Source organism: Chanos chanos, chromosome 14, assembly GCF_902362185.1.
Source record: "Chanos chanos chromosome 14, fChaCha1.1, whole genome shotgun sequence".
Taxonomy (NCBI): domain Eukaryota; kingdom Metazoa; phylum Chordata; class Actinopteri; order Gonorynchiformes; family Chanidae; genus Chanos; species Chanos chanos.
In genome coordinates this window covers 13,127,844-13,151,141 of record NC_044508.1, presented here as the reverse complement: position 1 = coordinate 13,151,141, position 23,298 = coordinate 13,127,844, and the positions used below count along the sequence as shown (strand labels likewise).

The window sequence follows — 23,298 nt, the reverse complement described above, 5'->3', positions numbered from 1 at the left end:
ACCCACATCATCGTGTCTTTGCACTTGGGTCCTGCACCACACCGTCAGCCGTGACAATAGTGAAAGTTTTGAGGTGCAGTTTACCATAAAAGAAGATGGGCAGCTTACAAAAAGCTAACAAATCCTCCAAATGTTTTTCAGTTCAGAAATTCTTCACAGACTTCTCTCTTTTGTAACATGGGAAGCAAGTCATGACAGCTCAAGGGACAGGGTGCTAGATGACAGACTGATAATGCAGAACAGTTTGTTTCTGCAGCAAAAGTGTAAAACTATTTTGAATAAGATGTGGGATCAGAGACAAAAACAGAAAAAACAGGGGGTGGAGAAAGATATCCAGCGTGTAGTAACAAGGAGCCCAGTCCTTCGTAAGGGAGAGACAGTTGCCCACAACAGAAACTGAGCAACCAAAAGCAGAGAGTTTGGAGAAAAATGTTCGACGGCACTGTTTTTTTTTTTTGTTTTGTTTTTTTACAATTCCTTGAAAATGCCCCTATTGTTGGAAGGATCAGATTTAGGAAATCTGTGCTAGTGTTCTAACATAAAAGCCGTCGGCCGGCTCAAAGGGAGAAGTGACATTCTTTGACTTAGCATTTGCAGGGATTTGGCAAAGCTGATGGATAAGTGTGAGTATGTGTGAGCGCGTGCATGTGTGTGTGTGTGTGTGTGTGAGAGAGAGTGAGAGAGAGGGTGAGAGAGTGTAAATGTGCTGCCAGTCCTGGCTGAATGTTGGTGGATTTTAGCTTAGATACACTCTCAAATCAGTAGCACACACAGACACTGAGTGAGGTGAAGCGGTGAGATGTAAGGTATATGCAGGATAAGCAAAGTAAAATGCAGCCACTCGGCATGGAAGGAAGTGCCTACGCAAAAGAACAACTCTAAGTGAGTTTTCACACCTGATGTCCTTACTCTCTCAGCCTCGCTAACTCAGATCAAATGAATCACTGACTCTCTGTCTCTCAAGGATAAAAAAAAATAAGAGTAAACAGCAAGCACATGGGTGGTAGGACATTCTGAATTGAAGAAAACTACTTAAGTCTAATGACCTCTTCCCAACTGCAACTGTAAACGGTAACATGTAGCAAAAAGCTCAATTTGCAGTGAATTTCAAGAATTCATTTGCTCAAGCTATGCACCTTCAAAATAAATAAAACAGAGACAAGCACACAGTCATTACTTGAGCAGTTTCAGTGCAGAATACCACCTAATAAAAAAATGAGTAATGATTAATTTGCTGTTATAAAATATAATGAGGGTGTAAAGAGAGACACTGTGAATGAGAGAGAGAAACTTACCCTGGTGTGAGTTGTTCTCTGGTCTGCGCTGTAGTGCTGGAGCAGGAGAGGGAGGGAGTTGTTTAGCTGCTAGTGTGGGGCTGAGAACAGCTGGTTTGAGAGAAGGAGGTTAAACGAACAGCTCCTCTTCAGAGCTGGTGTGTCGAGCGTGCTCTATGGAGAATTTCGATTTTGTGTGTGTGTGTGTGTGTGTGTGTGTGTGTGTGTGCATGCGTGTGTGTCAGAGCAAGTTCCACACCCGGGATGGAAAGTTGGAATGGACTGGTACACTGTCACTAAGCTAGGAAAGTGAGACTGTGGCTCTTTTTGTCACTACAAATTTGATGACAAAAAAGGGGGAGTCCTGATGAGAAGGCTTTTGCTTGAACTTTGACCTTAGTCTTTCTACTCCATCCCATGCTGTTCTGAGAGCCACTTGTGTTCCCCACAATGCCTTGAGTCAGAGGCAAGAGACACATTTCAGCAGGGGGAGAATAATGACGTGCTTGGGTTGCAATGTGGAACCACGCTCAACACCATAGTAACAAGGCCTATCGCTGCACTAAAGACCTTCACGAGGTCTGCTCCCTCCTCCCCCTCTCCTCCTCCTCCTCCTCCAAAAAAAAACCCCACTCCCCACTTTACTAGTATCAATACACAGAAGATGGACAGAGCATTTTACTACGTTGTTTATGAATACGCCCAAAGAAATGATCTTTTGTTTGCTCTCTGAGACCAGACCATGGAAAGAGGGAGGGGAGGGGGGGGGGCCCCCAAATGCACTTCTGAAAGACAGAGGAAAAAGAAGGAATGAACAAGAAAAACAAGAGCGGGTGGGAGCACATGGAGGAGACAGGGGCCCTTGTTAATTCAGTCCATGCAGGGGGTTTCTGGGTGTAGGGGTGCAGCGCTATCAATTGTGGGGCCTTAGAAATATGAGGCCACGTGACGCTCGGACAGATGTGGAGGAAAGATCTGGAGGGTGACGGTGGGACAGTCTGTCTTTCATTTTGAGGATTTCACAGCTGTGCGGCACACGCACATTGGATCTTTCTGGGTCTTTTAGGCCTATCCTTCATCGATATGCTAATGTAGAGCTTGTCCGTTGAATGAGGCCTCTATCTATACTCCTGTTAATTCACTGCCAGCTCTTCTTTGGGACATCTCCCTGTCTTCAGTATTCCCTCTCTCTTTCTCTTTCTTTGCTCAGTCTTTGTTGTCTTCCTCTTTTTGCCCTACAGCAAAACATAGTGTGTCGCGACTGTCTAGAGGAACAAAGGGAACTTTATCCACAGAGACAAAGGAGCCTTCGCATCAGTATTTAAAGCAAGACATAAACTTTAATATAGCCTGAGGGAATGTTCCAAAAATATTGTATATATATATATATATATAGAGAGAGAGAGAGAGAGAGAGAGAGAGAGATTTTTTTTAAACATATGCATTAGACATTATGCAGAATAAATCAATAGTAAAACTCAAAATAAAACAATAAAACACACAAGTAATAATCAGTGACATTGGTTGTGAGCTATTTATTGAACATTCCAGCCGTCATTATATTATAGCTGATAATATTTCAAGAGACAAGCTGTTGGACGATTATTAAAAGTATGTTTTCATTTGTTTGTTGTTGTTTTTTTCACTTAGAATGATTGCAGATAATACGTATTGTAAATTTACTCAATTTTCAAGCTACAAGATAACCGTGAAAGATGTGAATAAAAAGAAAGTGTTGAATCGAATAAAATCAGCAAATAATCAAAAGTCCACTTAACAGTTCAAAATAAATAATGGCATAAAAATTGTGTTACACACAATATATATCACATCACATCATAGGGAAAAGTTGAGTGTGAAAAGTTGTTGAAACAAATTTTGTGAAATTGCATCAAAATTACAATATAAAATTATAACCCTACTTGTCTTCATTCTCTCATGAAGATTTATCAGTATTTGTATAAGAAATAGAGGTATAATTTTGAGTCTGTGTGTGTGTGTGTGCGTGCGTGTGTGTCTGTGTAGTGTGTGTGACGCATATTCCGTGCCCCATTTTCTCCTAGTCGTAGCGTCGGATCCTGTGCCCAACAGCCTTTTTCTTATACATGTTGACATAGGAGGTCAAAAGGTCATCCATTTTGTAGCCCTGATGAGCAAATACGGACACCCTATTAACAGTCTGCATAAAATCAACGTTTGCTGAAAACATCAAATCAGATTATCATTTTCCCAAGCCCCAACACCATGACTTTTCCGAGACTCTTCAATGTCCAAGACTTACCAGAGAAGTCTCACACAGAAGCTTAGTCCCCTTGACAAGGCTTCCAATTGTCATGTGAAAGTATGTGCTTCCACTGCACCAGTTAGCAATCGTGTTATAAGGATGAGTGGCCAGAACCACCTAGACAAAGAAGAGAGTTTGTTAAATAAGACCACATACCTCACACAAAGACACAAACTCAAACCAGAAACACAAGCCAAAAACCCAAAACACTTAATGTTTTTAATAGGTCAATAAGAATGTACAGTGTTCCATCAGTGGTTAATTATGTACTGTATACTTTTCTAAACTTGTAATTGGTTAAACAATGACATAAAATTCATTATGAGGTTATAACGAGAGAATACTCGGGTACATAAGTACTAACAAACTATCGCACTTATACAAGTCTTACGAAACCTTTTGACCCACCTTAAATACCTTAGGCAGGCTTTACATGTTACTGTTCATATAAACCACAGTTAAAGCAATAAGGAACTGAACTAACTGCAGTATTACATAAAGAGTCTGTACTGTTACCTTGTCTTTGGGACGAATGATTGTGACTCCCAGCCTGTTGATGGCAATTCTCACTATATCAGGGAAAGTTGGCTCTGACGTTTGCTGAAAGGTGATACGGTGTGTCTGTTTAACACGTGATCGGAAAAAACACACCCACAAACCCAAATTTAAAATCATCTCAGGAATTTAATGAAGCTGTATCTGGTTTCATTACCTTCACTTCAAAGAAAGCACAGCCAAACGTTGGCCACTTGGAGACGACCTTTAAAAAGGCCACCATAGCATCTTGGACTGTCATGTCCCCCTGCTTATTGTAAGATGCAACAATGCTCTACAGGGGCAGAGTTGCACAAAAGTCAGAAGCCAGAGTAAAAGTCAGACAGACAGACACACACACACACACACACACACACACACAAATAAGTAAATGCATTTGTAAGCAGATTGACAAATGTGAGCAAATTCAATTATCAATATTTTTACAAACCAAATTCTTTGATATAATCAGAAAACAGTATGTGTGACTTGTACCTTCTTCCATTCATCTGTGGACATGGCCTTGAGTTGGTCACTAGGCACCAGCTCCTTCAGCATCTTGGGAATGGTGACAAACTGGGTCTTGTCATTGTTCACCTTCACCCTGAAGAGCAGGGCTGCCAGCTGAACCATTTCCTCCTTGCTACAGTGATGATAGCCTCTCAGATACTTGGGCATCTCCTGAGAAGAGGCAAAAAATAATCTGGTAAGTTACCTATATTTGTATAAATATTTCTAACCTGCAACTGCTCACGCTAATACTTCTTTCAGAAACCTCTTTAACACATTGGAATTGAAAGCAAAGTCAGAATAGAAAAGGGGTTATTTCCCAACACAGATGTTTTCAAAACAATATTTTCAGTGCCACTTTTCTCAGTACCATGTCTCAGGGCCATGTTTCTTGCTGAAGGAATTGTTTAGTACCTGAGGGTAATGGAAGACCAGATCAGCCACTAGATCTTTGCCCGGGTTCATGTTGAACCAGAGTTTCCTCATGAAGAACACAGTGTAGGGCATGCTCACTGGCTCTCCTGAAATAAAAGCCAATCCATGTTCATCTGCTGTTCATAAAAATCCACTCAACCCAGGGACAAAAAACGCACCTTTTTTTAACAGGACGGAAACGTGTATCTATATGTTTATATGATTGTATCCTCCTTGCTCTGTGATTTTTCCATCTTTATTTAAATGACATATTTGCTCCGAGAGGGATCTATGAATGCAACAGGGCAGAGGAACATGTGGAGAGAGGTTGACACTGACCTTCTTTTACTCCCTTGATTTGTTTCATCCAATCAGTGATGTGTCTCAGACTGTCAAAGAAGTAATCTGCATCGTTCATACTCAAAACCTGAGTCAAACGGAGCAGAAATGTTGTCATGCTAACTGACTGGTGTAATCACCTGACTGCCCATAAACATCCCTGAACATCCGCAGCATATATATGATTTCATATTTAATCACCAATTTTACAGTCTGGTACATATATATATATATATATATATATATATACACACACACATACATATACATATATATATATATATATATATATATATATATATTTGTTTTTTTTTTGTTGTTTTTTTTTTTTTTTAAAGGGATCTTTAAGTCCTGTGGTAATCTTGGCACTCACCTTGTTTGGAGTTTTTACAAACAGACTGAAGCCCTCGTCTGAGACCAGCTTGAGTTTACTGGCAATGGTCCGGATCAGATCTCGAACACGAGTGTTGGTTCCAATCTCAAAGATCTTCCAAAGAGAGACAGAGAAGGGCATAATGACACAGTCCATAAGACTAATTGCAAATTAACAAAAGGAGTTCAGTTCAGTTCAGTGCAACTGAATTCAGATGTATTGAATCAAGTGCAGTTAAGTTCAGAATAAATCAAACTTGACCTGATTTTTATCATTTTATCATTTTATTTTTCACTGAACTCTCTCAGTCATGTGGTGTGTAAACATATGCCACATTACCTCCCCATCATCATTGGGGAAAAAGATTTTGTGCAAGATCTGAGTGCTGTCCTGTTGAATGGCATTTACTTCCAACTGGTGTGGTGGAAGCTTCCGGGGCTCCACCCTGATAATGGAAGAGAAACACAGAATGCATGTCAGATTAGCACATAAAATGTGCTACACCTTCCAGCAGGTATTAATTCATTACAGTTCTGGGTCAGGGAATAAATGAATTTCTTTGGCTGGGTAACTTTTCCCGGCACATTAAAACACATTCAGTCTACTATATACATAGTTTAACGCTAGCTGTAGGCATTCTGTGGTCAAGCCATATTTATTTAATATATTTTTCATCTAAAGAGGCTTCACTCAAAACTATTTAATCTATTAAATCCCTACAAATGTCATCAAAAAATGTCCATTACTGCTATTGAGATGACCTCTCAAGTTCGCACACCCAATGAGAAACCAAAAATATACCTGGGTGTGGTCTAACAGAGCAGCACACATGACCATCCAGATTTACATGCCACAGTTTGTTTTGTTTTTTGTTTTTTTTCCTGTCCACCAATAGCATTCTGGAACTGAATCCCACATACGGTTGGCTGGGCTCCACTGGCAGCACAGCCTGCCATGCGGAGCTTTTGCTATTATGCAAATCAACAGTATATGACACCTTCCTGGCATAAGGTGAGAGATCTGATACAGGGGGCAAGACTGATGAAATGAGGTATGGGAGGTTCCTTTTCATACAGACTCCCTTTAATACAGACACACAGATGCACAAACTGATCTTGACGTGTATGTTGTGGGATGGGTTTCAGGTCAGAGAGTCGGAGTTCAAGGAGTGAATGGGATATTTACTGCATTTGCTAAAGAGAATACCAAATGTGACATAGCCATTTTGACTGAATGGCGTTTAGTATAAGGTCGTAATTATGAAATGGTTAGTCTGTGTGAAACCAAAAAAGATGAATGATAGAACAGCAAACCCTGTCCTTATCCTTATCCATGTTATTAATAACAAACAGCGACTCTTGTTTAAAGTTGTATGCCTCATATTACCGGCATGCATGACTCCATTTCATACTGTTGTTGGTTACTTTAGAGAAGTTTATGCCATAATCCTGTGGTTGGTCAAACAAAGGTTAATGACACATAATTCTCTCTGTGTAATGGTGTATACCGTAGGGCTCCCTGTAGGCGCTGCAGGCAGTCAGAGGCCAACGGATCCAGTCTGCGGGACTCAATGAAACGCTGGGCATGTTTCAGCAGAGAGTTGCTTGGTGGGAAGAGGCCACAACACAACCATAGCAGCTGCCAACCCTGGTCCATACTGTAACTGAGAGATAAAAAAAAACACTACGCAATCAGCACATGGTCAAACCACAGTCTGAAGCCAAACAGAGAAAGCACTGTTAGTGGACAGCAACTGTATGGAAAGGGCAGATGATTTTAAAGCATTATATAGGCGTAGACATAATTACACTGTGGTTTAGCCACAGAGAAGGCAAAGTAAAAGGGTAAAAGTCAAAGAGATCAAGAAAGATTAGCGATACTTTTATTGACTCTTCTACAACAAAAGAATTTTTATGGAGTAATCAATGGCAAACCTAGTCATAAACAGCAAAACAACATATCACAGGAATGTTATTAGTATATTATGACCATGACAAAAAAAATCCAGATGGTTTTGTATCTTAAACCACGCCATCTAACAGAGGCTGTACTCTAAACATAAAGTACTGAGCGTGTAGGATAACATGTAGTGTACAGTATACACAGTGTACAGTGTGGAAAATTAGGATATTTACCGTCCTTGGTTGTTTGTCATCTGTTTCATGATCTGGCAGTAAATCTCATCCCTCATTGCCTCATTCTTTGTGGGTGGGCCAAAGATCTGGTCTGTTAGCTCCATGGGGTTCTGGACTTGCCTTGTTGGGTAATCACCCATATATTTCAAGATAGGTGCACACGACAGGCGTCAAGGAAATCCACAGAAAGCTCATTAAACCCTGTTAAACTCCAAATCGCACCATAGGGAACAGATGAGATAGAAAGAGAAGATTTGTTTCTAAGGTGTAATTGGTGACTAATTGCTGGCTGCATTCTCCGGTTCACGTGTGAGATGGTCTCATCACATAAACAAGTTAAAACATTCTTAAAACAAATATTATGAAATTCCAAAATGGTGGAAAATGACCAAGAGGCCCCATATATTATATAAAATATTTTCTGAGGATACTGCATATCCTAATAGGCTACTAATGGCCCATACTTTTATACTTCCCATTTCATTTGCAGTCGGCATGTTTCTGAACAGTATTCTTCATCAAAGTACACTGAAGCTATTAAAGGAGATGTAATGTCAATAAAGTCAATGTTTCTTTACGAAGAACAACATAACAGTAGGCTGTATGAGTGTCTGTCTATGGAAAGGATATCAGTGAAAGCCCGACAGGCTTGCTGTGTGAACTCTGCATTGCCCACCAGCCTCTTCAGCAGGGGCTGTCTGATTGGCTCTTTGGAGCTCATCCATAGCCTCTCAGGTGCACTGTTCTTGGCTATCACCTGCCTGTTTACATCTACGGTGGGCTGCCTGGAGAGAGACACAAATAACACCTCATTATTGTCATTAGGCAATAATTACTGTGGTTTTCTTGTAAAACTGGAGCAGAAGTCATTTATGGCAAATGAAAAAATCTTTCAGACAAACAAAATGACAAACTGCTTTCATTATGTTAAGTGTAATATCTGATGCAAATTTTACCACGTTAATAATTACATGACTACTGATTCTTTCAGATGTCGGACAAAGATCACACAATGATATTCTCTCTCAGCACAGGAAGAAAGAGCATTTTTTAAAAATAACTGAAGTATAAATTGTATGACTACTGATATTTCCAGGTACCTGAAGTATTCGATGGAGTACTCTTTGAGAGACGCAGGTGCCAGTCTCTCTGCGACTGTGCCCCTGATTGTGCTATTAATAATGTTCTTCCTTTGGTCTGGGGACAGGTTGATCAGGCTCTGAACACACAAATAAGAGTCAAGACAAAAAAGTCAACGCCAGAGAGCATACTGATAACACACCATAAACCCTTGACCTAGACAGACCAACGCTATCAACACAACACTGTAACATAGCAACGCAACAAACAGGAACTGTGACTCTATTTCTAAAGATTATTTGCATGTGCCTAACCATAACCACCAATCATATGCTGATCACTTGGAGGTCTCTTTTTTTTCCAACACTACAGGTGTCGATAAATCAGGTATTATTACTGCAAAGTACTGAAAAATGCATATATGTTTTGGCAGTGTTTAACCCTTACCATGACTTCATTTGTCGGTTTGGTGATGGTGGGCAAGATCAAGATGGCTTCTAGAGGTACAGCACCTGTTTTCCCAGTTCTCTCACTCTGCCCCTTGACCCAGCCTCGTTCCGCAGAGTAATCATCATCTTTAATGAGTAGGATTAGCTCTCCTTTCTTAAAACTGAGGATTGTTGGATCATCTGTTAAGAACACATAAATGCATATATAAAAACACACGCAAACACACACACACATTTATGAACAAAATTCAGTATGAACTGTCACACCATATGATGTTGAAACAGCATTAAAACATTTCCAGCCTCTAAAATGGTATCTGAATAATGAATGCGCTCATGTTTGTTGTGACATCAGCTACTCTACGTAGCTGTTTAAATACACATGTCCACATATGCACATGCACATATGTATATATAAATGTATTTTACCTGGTCTGTTGGATTCCTGCAAGGCCACTGCATAGTGGGAGCGTTCCTTCAGACCAGCCAGGAAGGTGGTGATCAAATCAGTAATGTCTGTGGCCATCACTGCACTCAGAATGAAGTCTCCCTTCAGTGTGTGCAAAGACACGGACTGACCAAAAGACTTTGGATCCCTGAGGAGAGGAGAGGAGAGGAGAGGAGAGGAGAGGAGAGGAGAGGAGAGAATTACAACAATTCAAGTTAAATGAGATAAATGAGGTTTTCCCAGATAGACAGAAATGGCAAAGCTGCACATCCCTATATGAAGTTCATGTCATCGTGTCGTCAATTCATGACAAAGTCACCAGATTGCAATACCTTACAGTGCTGACCCCAGTAATCTCTGGGTAGGAAACTTCCAGAAATTTCCTTTCTCTTTCATCCAAAAATGTTATTCCTGTCCAGTTGATTGCCAAAATGAACATGTTTTTGGGTAGAGCAGGACCTAGTTACAAATTACAGTTACGTTAACAAAGCACTGCATGGTTTATGTGAACGTAAACAGAAATTTGCTCCATGTTTTTCATACCTGAAACTTTGGCAACCTCATAAAACCTGGAGAAGAGCATCGGCCATTTTTTACGGGCATAGTCCACCGTCTCTGCTTTTACTTTTTCAGGCTTTGTCTTTGAGGTTATATATGGACACTAAAAGACATGATAAGGCCATAGACAGTTTAGCCAATGTACCTTGTTCACATGATAAAATAGAAGTTCCAAAAAAACAAATTACAGTTCTCAACATAAACATAGTAAATACTTAAACAATTCACAATCCGAACAGAGATTTTGTAAAGAAGTCTTACCTGTGCATGTGAACTGCTGACCAGCTGGACCCATCTGGCCTCTGTTTTTGACTCTACCAGTTTAGTATTAATGCACTCCTGAACCACATTCTTAGCATTGGCTGCGCTAGCATTCGACCCGTGCAGTACATAGTAATGTTTCACTGCAAGCTGGACATAATCATCCTCCTAACACACAGAGTGACACAGAGAATAAATCATGCGTATCCTCCTCAGTACACACAATGCAATGCAACAACAAACTGCTTCTGTTGTATTTTACAACAAATGTGACGTTATGATGAATGTGTTGGAGAACATCCTGGTGTTTTTGTTGGAAAGTCTGAGAAATATGTCTTTGCCTTTTGAATCATGGTTTAAAAATGTTATAAAAAAAAAATTTGTTTCAGTGCGAGGGGCTTTGCGTCACTTTCATTCAGTTTTTCGAAAACTAGATTTTGAATATTAGGCCTATTCTCACATCTTTGACATTACCTTGTCACACCTGTACTCTCCATACTTCAGACCTCGGATGACCTGTTTGTAGATGAGGTCGGTGCTGACGTTGTCAAAGCTGCAGTCGTGCCAGGGTGTGAAAATCTCCTTGCGAAAGTAGAGACGCCAAGGGGCATGCTGTTCCTGTCCTCCCTTTCGCCTCACTTCCTGTTCGCTTTGCGAGATGGCATCCATCACATGCTCTCTTCCGCTACCTAATGACCAAACCTGAAGAATGGGACACCACAATCCAGCCTCAGCACATTACTTGTAGAGCTTCTATCAAGTCTCCTATTAATTATTACAGCTCGTGTACAGCTCTAGGGCACGGCTTTGGTAGATAACAGCAAAAACATTCAGCATTTGATGATAACCTTTGCTGTGACAATCATGAGGATGCATTTTCAGTTTTGATTAGTAGACAGAATAACTGTTACGTGCTTAGATCAGATCCATCGTCATGCACAGTCCACGTCAAAAGTCTAAGGTTTACAGTTTGCTTTTCATTGTGTTGCATTATCATCATTCGGTGGTAATGAGTCAAAAAGGATAAAGTGGGATACATTTATGTGATCTAACAAAACCTCACAGTCATCTTAACAAATGACTAAATTTGTTTATTGTACCTTATCATATATAGCAGCGTAGAGTGAGAAGCCGAATGTGTCCTTAATGTTGAATCTCTGAGAAAGGACTTGGCAGACCTCTTTGGAATTGGAGGCTGAGTCAACAGGCAAACTAACAGTACGGCCATCCATGAGTGTCACAGAGACTGAAATAGGTTTCTTTGTTTGGGATGCCTGCAGTCAAACAGGGGAAGAGGAAATTAACACACAGGGATAAAAAGACACTTCTTTACATCAAGTGTTTCTGATACCAACGGACATTTAAAATTCACTTATCCTCACCACACATACTACAATTACTGATGAATTGTTTTTATACACTATATTAGTAATAACATATATAAACACCAGTGACATTTTACGAAGACATGTTATCAGTGAATAAGGTATAAGACACACTTAAAACAAACAGGATCAAATAACAATCTGGGAGTCTCGTCTCCGTAGCCTGGTGCTGTAATTATGTCATATGGTATCAGTCTATTAGTCAGTGTTAACTGGTGAATGCTGATCTATAAGCTGTAAACCTGTAGCTCCAGCCAGCTCGGTGGTTCCCCACGGACTCCATTGGCCACAGTGCGCCTGAGTCTCTCTGTACAGTAGGGAGCATAGCCCACAGGTCCAAACCGGAGGAAGCTCTGCAGGTACTGTGGACGGAAAAGAATAGATAGATTGTTAATGAGGTACCTGACAACAAGGTTCACAAGTACAAACAAATATGTCAGGATTCAAAGGAGTGACATGTAGCTAAATCAGTTAGCGTCTTTATAGTGTTAAATGAGGAAATTAGCCTTAAATGAACACTGTTCATTTTAGTACTGCAAAACAGGAAAACCACCTTAAAAAAACATCTAAATATTAGTTAAGAAGGAACCAGTGAAGGTCAGCATCAGGTTTGGTCCAGATGTTCTACCTTCTTTATGCTTTTGAGAGAAGCATTTGTATAGGAGAATGTCAAAGGAGAAAATGACTGACTCACTTTGATGAAGCGTGTAGAAGGGGGGAAGATGCCCAAACAGATAGAAAGGAGAACCCAGCCACGGAAGTAGCTGTTCTTGTTTCTGTTCTCCTGAAGCTGTTTACAAATCTGACAGAGGATCTCATCCCTAAGGTACACCAAAACTACGCTTAGACTTGAAAATTACAGATTCTCAAGGACTTTTGAAGTATTAAACTATACATGAAGAACTGTGTTGAAATTGTTAGCACTCTTCCCAGTCATAATTAGGTACCTCAGATTCGGTCTGACAATGGCATATCGCACAATGATGTGGACTTTTTCCAAGGTTGACAGTGGTCTGTCCAGGGTTGCATTCTCTCCAATCATGCTGTTATCATGCTCCCTCACTCTTTGCTCTGTGCCCTAAGTCATGAAAGCAAGAAAAAAAGATACATGTTAAATGCAATCCATTTCAATTAGCCATTGTGGAAACAATAGCCAATGGGTGAGATCAGCGATCTTTTGAACGAGGCACAGACAAAAGTTTGTAATCAAATATATATTTAATATGTAAAATATATATACATATATATATACCTGCTGAGGTCTGGGCTCTGGTAGGTCACCCATGAACCTCAGAATGATCCACCACACATTTAATGAAGCCTGTAGAGAGAATAGCACCAGTCAGTCTTGAGACAGAGGAATAAACCGATGTTCAGCCTGATGGGTCTCAAGATGCCTCAGCTATTGCTGTCTACAAGTTTAGCTGGCCTTGTGACCAAGTTCTGTCAGTTTTCACTTTTCTACACATTAGAAACAGCTCAAAAACAAAGAGCTATTTTAATTAAATGAAGGAGACTGGGTATTTTGATATTTTGAAAACACTGGCCAAGATCTGCACAGACATAAATCTATTAAAGGTCACTTAAATGCCCAGATTCCCAGGCATGTAGTACCAGAGTATCATTTTCATCCTCGTGGAAAAGCAAAGGTTCCTGCAGCCTCTGGCGGAGGTGTGTGGGTGTAGCAGCTCCCTGGAAGTACATGGACGCAAACTTGTTGAATGAATACTCATCTAGGTCATCGAATTCTTCTTCTTGGGGTGCCTCCATTATGGGGGTCTCATCAAGATCCACCTCCTCCAGAACCATTCGTTTTTCCTCCAGATCCTAAATCAAAACCAAGACCTTTGATCAGAGCTGCGCCATCATTGTATACCAAACACTACTGCCTTGATGAAATGAAATGGTCATAAATTCTGTCCAAGAAGCAGTGGAAAATGGATGTCAAACCTTAAACGCCTGAGGAGCCTGACCCTGATCCTGGCCTTCCACCTCTTGGGGCAGAAATTCAAAGATTTCGTTCACCATTTCCTGATCAGTCATGGCTTGTGCCTTGGCAGCCTCCTCTCTCTCCTTCTTCTGGCGAAGGACTTCATCTAGTTTCCTCTGCCTCTCCCGCAGGGCCGCCTCCTCTGCCCGTCTCTCCTGGGCAGTCAGGAGAGCCTGAACACAACAAAGGAAAAACAACGGGGTGAATGATGCTTGTTATGTTGTAGTTCAATATTTAAACATTTCCTTATCAAGAACAATTCAAACCACATTGGTGACTACTCTAATCACCTCTGTAACCAATACCACCAAAACAGGCAAAATGATCAGAATTCATTATGTGATTTCACAAACAAGCGGTCCAGCGTGCAGTTATACTCACATCTTTCTTTCTCTTGTTCATAGCTCTCCGAGCAAGCATGCCCCTGGTGTGAGCCTGCAGAAGGATAACCGCTTGTCTCTTTCGGTTCCACTCCTTCCTTGCCAGGTGTCCACGGACATGAGTCTGCAGCACCACAGTTGCTTCACGCCTCTGCTGATACTGGTGACAGAGTTGGCGTGCACGAACCTTGGCCTGAAGACGTGCAAAGCCGAGCTGGACCTGGAAAGTTAGAGATATGAGAATTAAAGATATGTTAAGGGTACACCGTGTAGTGTACTGGTGACCAAACTATGGCATGTTGGCAAGCTTTGGCATGATGTTGATACACTGGGTGTCTAAAATTTAACATAAAATGTAAAATGGAACAACATTGCATCACTGTTGATCCTGACCATGTGAGATCTTCAAATAATGTTTAGAGTTGCAAATATCTCCATTGTGTGTGTGTGTGTGTGTGTGTATGTGTGAGCGTTAGCCTACCACTCTGTATAGCTTTTTGCCCTTGTATGCACGCCAGTGTTTCTGCAAAACCACTGCCGCAGACCTTTTCTTCAAAAAGTCTCGCCTAAAAGTAAATTGAAGAAAGCATTGCATCATAACGTGTTCAAATACATTCTGATTAGTTTTAAAGTTGAGGGTTAAAACCATTTACCTGTATTTGTAGCCTTTTAGGACTCTCTGAATGATGAGAACTTTCTTGTTGAGTGCTCTGTCTCGTGCTAATTCCAGCATGGTGTCATGATAATCCTATAAAGTAATGAAATACCTCTTATTTTTGCAGAGCAGTCTGTCACTGTAAAATGTAGTAAAACTCAGTTGGAGATTTTGAGTAGACCAATGAGGTAGTATACCTTCAAAAAGACTTTGGTTTTTCCGACCTTCCAGTCTTCTGCACTAGTAAGAATATTCATACAGATGGATTCACTGCATCTTCTGGGACTCTCCTGTTCAAATAAAGGGTGATGCCAATATGAGGGCACAGAGTACCACAGTTGCATTTGAATAGATCTCAATACCTCTGTCAAGGTGAATTCAGGGCTCAACATTATTTCTTCATATTTTTGAGTCATGGTAAGCACACAAGAACTATGAAAAAGTTCTCACAACTTTAGGGTTGCAAACAGCAGAGTTCAGCAAAGTGCGGTAACGCGCCAAGAATTCATCGAAAGAATGTCGGATGGGATAGCCGGCTTTCCTGATGCGGATGGTCTCCATCATTCCAGAATAACGAAGCTGGCGCATACACAGCTCTCGATCAAAAAGCTGGAGGGGAAAGTGAAAGAGCAGGGAACCCATTCAGGAAAAAAATCGCATGATCACATCCAAGACTCTGACAATGACCTACAGGTACCAGATGGAATAAACGTAACATGTAAGCAACTGAGAACTGTACTACAAGAGAAAGGTTTATGTAGGGGGATGATGCTACTCCGGTGGGCATGCATTCATCCCTCACTTATCCTTCACCTTGCTCTCAACACGAATGATCACTGTGAAGAGCATGAAAATCGTGTGTGCCATGGTTCTGTCACAGTCACAGAATATCAACCAAGGTGGATTGTGATTCTAGAACAGGACCTCAGACAGAGTTCTCACCACTACCACCTACACCAAATGTATGGAATGTTTTGAGGAGGGACAGTGGCACATTTCTCCAGTAGTATTCTAAACACTTGTAGAATGTAAATCAAAGAAGACAAGCTGAACTGAGGCTGATCTAATAGTATGTCGAGGTTCAACACTCCAATTAAACACTTTCTACTGAAGCTTGCCTTATCTTGACAGTTACCTATATATATATATGACTGGGTAGAACTATTTCAAAAACCAAAGGGTTTCATCACAACAGACTGCATAACATTAAGCCTTTGACAGTATTAATACATACTTGCTGATAATGAAAAACTGATAATGGCTGATTTTAGCAAAGCTCACCAAAGGCTTTTTGTAGTCATTGGGTTTGATGCAACGTATGAAGTAAGGCTGGCATGCGGTGAGAGTCTTCATCAGGGCCTCCAGTGACTGACGAAACTGGCCAGAAAGTGTGGGAACTCGCTTCTTAGTTAAGTCTCCAGTTTGCTGTGGAGGAATGGGCAGCATTTACCACAGAACAGGTCTTTCAGCTCTAAATATAGTAAGGTTCCACTGCTTCTAGCTTACCATCAATGAGTTTCTGCGGGTGATGATCAGTTTGGGGTTGGAGACTTTAACCACTTCATTTGAGGAAAGCTCGTTTTGGAAGATCAGCTTGAGCAGTTTGTTAGATGATGTCTCAACCAAATTAATGAGATCAGAACTCAGGGCATCCCTGTTCTTTTCCAGAAAACCTGAGAGAAAGAATATTTTGACCTATGTAACTCTGAAATTGATAATTAAAAAAAAGTTGTATAAACACGTTTATCTTATGTGAATTGCAGTGTAAGGGTGCCAAAAGTGCATTTGCAAACACTTCTTTGACAGATGTGCTGAAGCAAGAAGAATTAGGGTAGGTTTTTGTCACAGCTGTTATAGCCTGATGATCTTGGTACTAGGAGAGCTAGCTTGACTTGTATTGTTTTATAAACAGCCATTATAGGAGAGGTGAAACAAAAAATTTGGTTTAAAAATGTTTCCAGAAGTGGGGATGATACACAGAAACATTTTGTGAATTATTAAAATACTCCAATCTGCACAAATAATTGAAATGAACCTAGTGTCAGCGTACCATTTAGGCTGACTAGACTTCAAGAGTTGATTACCTATTGAGTCATAGTAGACTACTCCAGCAAAATGGTGAATTCCAAACTGTGTCTCATGGTTATTCTTTGGAGGAATGTAGACATTGCTCTGGCCATGTACTTGATTCATCTTGTTCAGCATAGTGATATCTGTACCCTGTCCAGGGACAGTACATAGCACAGTTAGAGTATTTATCAAAACATATTTTTTTTCTTTTTCCCTCAATTTGGAATGCAAAGCCCCGCCACATAACATAACATAACATAACATTACATAACATAACATAACATAACATAACATAACATAACATAACATAACATATGATTAGACAATAATTGGATAATTCACAGAACTTACTATAAATGAAGAATAAATAATTACTCATTAAGAATAAGTGTCCACGTGAGCATTTAAGTAGTTATGTAAATATACAAGTATGACATCTTTTGATAATTTACCTTAGGGAAGTGGCTCTCTTCATCGATAAGGGCCAGAATGTTGACAGACTTGTTGGCCAACACATCGAGAGTCTTCTGGTTGTCATTGAAATCAATGTGTTTCCACACAATGTTCTCACGAGCATACTCCTCCTGTTCCAGCTTGAAAACATGTTTCACGAAAAACTGTTGCAGCTGCTCATTTGCAAAGTTTATACAGAGCTGTTCGAAGCTACGGAAACAGAAGATGAGAGGACAACACTTACACTAATGCAATGAAAGCAATCAAAGGCTGATATGACACCCTTTAAAAGTGGATAGACAAAAACATAAAAAATACCATGATAGTGTCCATACAAACCTGTTCTGCTTGAAGTTCTCAAAGCCAAATATGTCCAGGAGGCCAATGGATCGTCCAAAATAATTGGAGTCATCAGATGGAGGCTTGTATACAGCACTGTTGATTTTCTCCACAATCCACACAAACAGTTTCCCATAGATAGCCTAGATTGGGTGCATAGATTTCTTTTATGGACTGCGACTTTTAAGATAATGTTTTTCATAGGAGAGAAAATATAGCCTGGACACACGTTTGGAAACCCATGTGCCAATGATATTAATGAATGCTTCAGGGCAACCCATTAGAATTAACAGCCAGTCAAACCAAAGACGCTGGCTGAAAAGTTGTGAGCTACATCATTGGGTCAGGTCAAAGAAGATAGCTGTATTTTCAGGATTATATTTAGTTTATTAGGATTTATTTTGCCTATTGTGCATTAAATGTGAGGGTGACTTCCCTCCTACCTTTGCAAAGGCATCCCTGCCATCCATGGCCTGCTCAGCACTGAGGGATTTGGTCACACTCTCCCGAGTGGTCATGAAGGACCGGTGTGTCAGACTATCGGCAAGAGCCATTGAATCCACCTAGAAAGAGAATTTTAACCAATCCATCAACCAGAAAAGAAAAAAAAAATCAAATAAACAAGGAACTGCAAGAGGAAATAGAGCTCAGAGGAGAGAATAATGCTCAGGTAATACTTATGCACAAAGCTATGAGACTTGAAACTCAAAAAATACTACCTCCAGCAATTTGGCAGCCATGTTGAAATGGGTTGAGCTTTCTACGTGGCAGCCCTCCAGGTTATTTGAAACAATAGCTAAAAAAAAAAACAAAAAAATCAAAACAGACAAGCTAAATATCCTCAGTGTTTGACATCTGGAATAATCAAAGGTTAGCAGTAATTCTGCTAGACAATAGGCTTTCTCTTAGCTCTTAACAAAATACATCTGCTCACCATCAAACGTCACATTGCCCATATGGAGGATGGAGGCTAGAAGCTTGTTGATCTCCCAGGAGTCGTTATCTGTGAACGCCAAAATTTTCATGGCCGAGCGAATGTGGGCATACTCCATAATGTCGTCTCTCCCCTCACAGGAGGTGCAGTTTCCCTGTTCCTACATCACACAGCATTCTACATTTTACCTTTTTATAATGAGTATATTATGTATAGTATAAGTATAGTATACAATTTCACTGTAGTAATTAATTAATGCCGTGATAATAATTACAGATTTACATTTATATGTTATGGACTTTGATGTAGTATTTCCTTTGAGGTTACTAAAGCGAATTGTAGCGTACACTTTAAAAGCTCAGGGTACAGGACTTTTCATTATATTCAGGTAATGTTTTAATTGGTGTTACCGAGATTAAGTAGTTATACTGAGCAGGTGTCCCTAAGGACAAGAGATTCTTCTCTTCACTTGACATTCCCAACAGCATGCAGTAGAATATATGATAGTTCCTCTCGTCAGGACCCTGCGGCAAGCATTCATTTAACACTCATTTCAGTTATTAAATGCCATACAGCACTGAGCCACACTGCAAATTCAGTATGAAATAGAAGTTAATCCTTTTAGCTCTGTAGAATTTTTAAAGTTTTACCTGTCTGCAGACTCGTGATTTCTCCAGCAGGTACTGGTCAACGCGGGCGCCTTCAATAACTCCTCCTTTGGTGAAGTGGATGTCAATGTACTTCCCAAAGCGACTGGAGTTGTCGTTACGGACTGTCTTTGCGTTGCCAAAGGCTAGAGTTGAATGTATTCAGTGAAGAGACCAAATCACTCTTTTGAATTGGGGAATGGTACATACATTAATGTATTCTTTGATGCCTAAAATAACCGAAATCTTTAACATGAAAACATACTAAAATTGTTGGCACATGTAAAACCAGCATGATCTGGCAAGCATATTTTTTTACATTATTGTTACTGTCCACATAATGTTCCTACCTTCCAAAATAGAGTTGGCCTCAAGTACTTGCTGCTCTATCCAGGAGTGTTGCCCACTCACTGCAGCCAGGAACTGCAACATTAGCTTTGTGCTCTCTGTTTTCCCAGCTCCTGACTCTCCACTGACAAACAAAAAAAAAAGCAGAATTTCTCATAATATAGGTGTGTGGCGCTCAATACGATATGTGCAGTGGAACTTATCTTTTACTAATTCCGTTGCAGAATTGCAGTTTATCTTCATAATTATAAACTTTTACTAGAGCACTTCTAAAGGCCACCTAGAACATTTAGGCCTCTCCTGTTATTTTCATTTGATTTTTCAAGTTCTTGGGTCCCTGCTGTTGTTTTTGTTTCAGCCTGCTACTCTCATTCTATACTTAGCTGCAGCAAAAACGTCTAATTTAATAAAGATCTAATAAAGAAAGCACTATGTTACTTTTAGCAATGAGCCTTACTTGTTCATTTCAAATATTTAAATAATATATATTTCAGGTGTCTCAGGATGACACTAGATTCATTATGAGATGACAATGAAGTAATGAGGGGTAATGACTTTTCATCAAAAGGAACCAGTCATCTGAAAACATTCAACTCTCATTACATGATCTTGGTTTTTGGATCCGACAGCAGATGAAAGCCTGGCATGTAGGATCTGGCCAGCAGTCAAAGAGGGTGGCAGTGAGTATAACTGACTGACCTGATGATGCAGCACTGGTTCTTGTGGCTGCGGCGCATGTTGAAGAAGCAGCTGTCAGCGATGGCAAACACGTGCGGGGGCAGCTCACCCAGCCTTCGGTCTGTGTACATCTCCACCTGGTCTAGGGTGTAGATTGGCAGCAGCTGGTATGGGTTCACTGCCACCAGGATCGAACCAGTGTAGGTCTGAGAGAGAGAAAGAGAGAGACAGAGAGAGAGAGTGAAAGAGAGAGAGAGTGAGAGAGAGAGAATTAGAGAGTGCACCAAGACATGTTCATGTGACGTCCAGCATAATACATGCACACATATGTCCCATACTGTTGAGCAGCAACTAAAATATTTCTGCATTTTTTGTTTGTTTCAAATAAATTAGGTAAGTTTTTCGTGACAAAACAAAGACAGATTGAGCAGCTGCAAACAGACTCAAAACCTTTGATTTTCACTGCATTGCTCTCTAATAACCAAGCTTTATATACAGTGGAAAGACTGCCTAATGGACACAGTGATGTGGCACAGCGCTTTGGCATAGCTAAAGCAGTGTGGTTTTCACATCAAACACTGGCCCATTCATCTCTATGGAGACAAACAATGATCCAACTAACCAAAGAGGGCAAAGTCTAAGACAAGACACCATCTGACTTCTCAAACTGACTTCTTTTATTTAAATTCAATAACCTCACCAAACAGACAGATATTGTCTGTCTGTGAGTAGCCGTGTTGAAGATATTCAATCACACTTATTTTATAGGATAAAGGGTTTGCCTGCTGGGTTTTGGTGACCTTTGATAAAAGCTATGATGGCCTCTGCTCATGAGAGATAATAAAGTGTTATTTGTGGATAATATATCATTTCTTTGACCCTTTGGCATTATTAATATTGCAAGACTCTACGCATCTTCTGCTATGCTGTGGATTTTTTTAACGAGGTCAACACATTGGAGCACTCACGTAGATAATTCCCTCCTTGTGCCGAATATAGAGATTTCGGAGCAGCCCTGCCTCATTGAGGTCCCCAAGCTGAATCATGTCGTCCACACCCTTAACTGAAGTGGGGTGCATTGGCTTGAAGGATGCATCCTTGTTGTTGATCTTGTGCTCCTACAATGACAGAAAAATGGGGATGAACAACTCCTACATTTTCCATCCAAACTTACAGACTCTGTCTGCTCTGGTATGTTGTTGTTGTTGTTTTGGTCCATTTCCGGCATGACTGACCCAGTTAATTGAAGAAATGGAGATCAGCTTATTAATATGAGGGTATGATGATGAGTATTACTGCAAGGCCAAATGAACCCAGAAATGTACAGTGTGAAATGTACAGAGTTCAAAGGTGAGGGCTATGAAACAGCTTCCCATTTATGGTTTGTATGGTTTGTGTTTTAATACCTTCCCTTCATCGTCAATGAGCACAAGCTGCCCGGAATCTGCAAATTGGACTTCAGCTCCAATGGGCACGCCTATGCTGGTGTCCACCCAGACATAATCTCCCTAGAAACCGGGAACAAATTCAGTCAAATCAAACAAATATGTTTAAATATAGCATAGAATACCTTTCAGGTAGTTGTCCGAATTTTGCTACTCACACCTAACAGGTTCAGCATGCTAAATTGCCATATTGAGCTTTACAAATAAGATTAATAGATTTTTTTTGCCAGGTTATCAAGAAATGAAAAAGCACTCATGAAAAGTGACAATATTTCAAGAAAAGATTACCTCTCTCAGGACCACCATGCCTGAGCCCTGCGTCTGAAAAGTACAAACATTGAACAAGAAGAAATATAATATTTAAGTACTGACAGAAGAATTGCTCTCCTTTTGGAGTGGTTACTTCTTTCCTGTCACAAATTCTCCTGATAAGACCTTACTGAGACAAAATGGCTTCCACATTGTCACCCTTACCAATCACCCATTAAAAGGTCACAATAAAGCCTTAGATTTTCAGTCCTTCTTTCAAATAAATACACAATTTTCAGTCATAATCACAAAATTAAATATTTTAATGGGATATTGAGCTCAGTCCCATACAGCTTAAAAATGTTTGTTCCTAAACAAGTATCATTATTTCCAGAACTTCATAATTTATCTCTTTTAAGTAAAAAAAAAAGAAAAAAGGGAAAAGAAAAGGTCAGAATGTGCTCCCAACCACTGTCTGTTGCATTTCAGTTCAGTTCAGCCTTAACATAAACACATACCCCTCTGATACACTAAAACACAAATTTAACTGACTGTCATCCAACGACAACTGAATAGCAAAAAAAACCAACAACAACATCTCAGTCACCAGCTCACCTGTGGATGCTGTGTTTCCAAGAATGTTCTTTAATATTAAAAAAACACCAAAATCTGACTCTCACTAATGTGTTTAACCGAGGACTATCACCTCAGCACTGGTATCTAGTCCATTCTGAGTTACTGGATGCGTGGAAACGGGCGTATCCTTTCAGGCAGCGGTGGTTTATGATACTTTGACTTTGCTCCCAATACAGAGAGGAGCCACCCAGAACAGACAGAGAAGCCTGGAACAATTCAGAAAGAAAACCTGCATCTCTTCACCCTCTGCCCACCTCACCCATAACTACAGTACAGCCGGCCAAGGCCAAATGACTCAATAGTGTAACAATGGGATTCCACCTTTAAATGTTGTCCCTCTTTGACGTGCTGATAGGACACTAGTTTATTAACCGAAGCCATTTTATGGTTCAGACTATATTGACATTATGCTAGCTGGTGAATGAGTAAT

The 23,298-nt window shown here is 40.3% G+C and overlaps 1 protein-coding gene across 1 annotated transcript; it reads right to left on the bottom strand.

Moving 5' to 3' along the window:
* Positions 1-3,333: 3,333 nt before the first annotated feature.
* Positions 3,334-22,289, bottom strand: myo7ba (myosin VIIBa). Its single transcript, XM_030791081.1, has 46 exons — positions 22,272-22,289; positions 21,945-22,046; positions 21,507-21,656; positions 20,560-20,744; positions 19,863-19,984; positions 19,516-19,658; positions 19,276-19,389; positions 18,866-19,019; positions 18,651-18,727; positions 18,375-18,494; positions 17,932-18,074; positions 17,592-17,802; positions 17,154-17,289; positions 16,576-16,742; positions 16,351-16,494; positions 15,520-15,678; positions 15,267-15,359; positions 15,068-15,162; positions 14,896-14,980; positions 14,416-14,634; positions 13,995-14,207; positions 13,659-13,871; positions 13,297-13,365; positions 12,992-13,122; positions 12,739-12,865; positions 12,287-12,406; positions 11,760-11,933; positions 11,134-11,361; positions 10,660-10,827; positions 10,384-10,501; positions 10,178-10,299; positions 9,822-9,978; positions 9,391-9,572; positions 8,964-9,082; positions 8,494-8,648; positions 7,864-8,017; positions 7,236-7,391; positions 6,068-6,173; positions 5,729-5,842; positions 5,356-5,443; positions 5,017-5,123; positions 4,588-4,773; positions 4,271-4,387; positions 4,075-4,158; positions 3,556-3,675; positions 3,334-3,420 (listed from the first exon to the last, which is right to left on the bottom strand). The coding sequence occupies exons 1-46, from the start codon at positions 22,287-22,289 to the stop codon at positions 3,334-3,336; spliced, it is 6,252 nt and encodes a 2,083-aa protein (XP_030646941.1).
* Between the last annotated feature and the right edge of the window lie 1,009 nt (positions 22,290-23,298).